Source organism: Capsicum annuum, unplaced genomic scaffold (genome assembly GCF_002878395.1).
Source record: "Capsicum annuum cultivar UCD-10X-F1 unplaced genomic scaffold, UCD10Xv1.1 ctg67177, whole genome shotgun sequence".
NCBI lineage: Eukaryota > Viridiplantae > Streptophyta > Magnoliopsida > Solanales > Solanaceae > Capsicum > Capsicum annuum.
In genome coordinates this window covers 1-1,725 of record NW_025876606.1, presented here as the reverse complement: position 1 = coordinate 1,725, position 1,725 = coordinate 1, and the positions used below count along the sequence as shown (strand labels likewise).

At 42.4% G+C, this 1,725-nt stretch overlaps 1 protein-coding gene across 1 annotated transcript; it reads right to left on the bottom strand.

The window, feature by feature from the left end:
* Positions 1-544: 544 nt before the first annotated feature.
* LOC124893926 (sugar transport protein 10-like) lies at positions 545-1,500 on the bottom strand (the record flags this gene model as incomplete). Its single annotated transcript, XM_047404752.1, is given in 1 exon segment — positions 545-1,500. A coding segment is annotated over 1 exon segment (956 nt), but the record flags the coding sequence as incomplete, so codon positions are not given.
* Positions 1,501-1,725: the final 225 nt, after the last annotated feature.

Here is a 1,725-nt window from a genome sequence, read left to right as displayed (position 1 = left end):
TTAAAGTATATGGTCGTATTCAGGATTTGAAGTTTATAGGTTACAGTCAAATATCTAGTGGATTGAGCAAAAGTTGTTGGTTTACTATACGTAGTCAAGTAGGGTGGAGGACAGTGGTGAAGTCAGAAATTTCGTTAAGGGTGACCAAGATTTTGAAGTATATGTTGTTATCTGTATACTTTGTATAGTTTTCTATATATACAGTATAGGATGTCCTGAGCCGGGGGGTCTATTAGAAACAACCTCTCTACTTCATCTGAGGTAATGGTATGGACTACGTACACTTTACCCTCTCGAGATCCAACTTTGTGAGAATACACTGGGTATATTGTTGTTGTTGTTGTATATACAGTATAGGTTGTTTAACTGATCACTCTTCGCTGTATGTGGCTACGCTAATTGCAGGTTAACCTGGTAGACATGTACGTGAGTAGTAACTTTTACAGTAATATTCTGTTGACTAGAACTTGTTGTTTCCGAGGGCGATCAACTACTAACGAGCTAATCCTAATAGTGTAGGCAGATTTTGCGAAGTAAATGTTACCTGGCAGACAAGCATGAGGGTGCCACCGACGAGGAACAAGCCTCTCCTACCAAATTTGTCGACAGTGAAAATGGCGACAAGTGTGGCGACAACATTGACAACTCCGGTGATGACAGCTGTCATCAAGGCAGCCCCGTCTCCAAATCCGAGTGTTTTGAACAGGACGGGGGCGTAGAAATTGATGACATTGATGCCGGTGAGTTGTTGGAAGAACGGAATCAGGATAGCAACTGTCAATTGTGGTCTGTATCTGCGTTGCATTATGTTACCCCATGGACTTGCAACCTGTTTAGACAGGTCACTTGCTATGACAAGGTCCTCGAATTCATTGTCCACGTTGCTTGTTCCGCGTATCTTTTGCAACATGGCTTTCGCTTGCTCTTTCTGTCCTCTGTCGATTAATGAATTAGGTGTGTCCGGTAGGAAAACAGTTCCTACGGTCATGATAATAGCAGGTACAGCTGCGAGCACAAGGGACACTCTCCATCCGTTTTTCTTCATGGTAGCGGTACCATAGTTTACCAAATTTGCAATCAATATGCCAATTGTGACCGCCATTTGGAAACACACGTTGAGCGCTCCTCTCAGCTTAGCTGGTGCCATTTCCGATAGGTAAACTGGTACCGACTGATTGGCATAACCAATGCCAACACCAAGTAGAAGCCGACCAAGGATGAGAACGCCAAGATTCATCGCCACACCATTGAGGATAGCGCCTATTAGGAAAATTAGACCACCGATAAGCATGGAGATCTTGCGACCAAGCGCCTTCGTGGTTATTGATGCTCCAAATGACGAAACCAATGCTGCTACATATAGTGATGAAGTGAAGAGCTGCAACAAATGATCACTAAATTTGCAGTATTGGCTTCCCCCATTTTTCATAGACTTCTCCTTGTGATACACATTTGGGAAAAATTTGAGCAAGAATTCATCCATAGATGTCACACCTCCTGCAATTTTGAATCAAAATCATCAAGAGTAATACATAGACAAACGCTGTAGCGGAGTCAGAATTTTATTCAAAATATCTTCTGTCTCATCAAATATAGAGCCCGTTATGAAAATGCGTGCGAATTGAAAAGCGTGTACAAAACACCAACAAGAAGACATCATAGGCACTAAAGCTTCCTCTATGCGTTATGAAAACAACATGCATATTGAAAAGCGTGGACCAAACG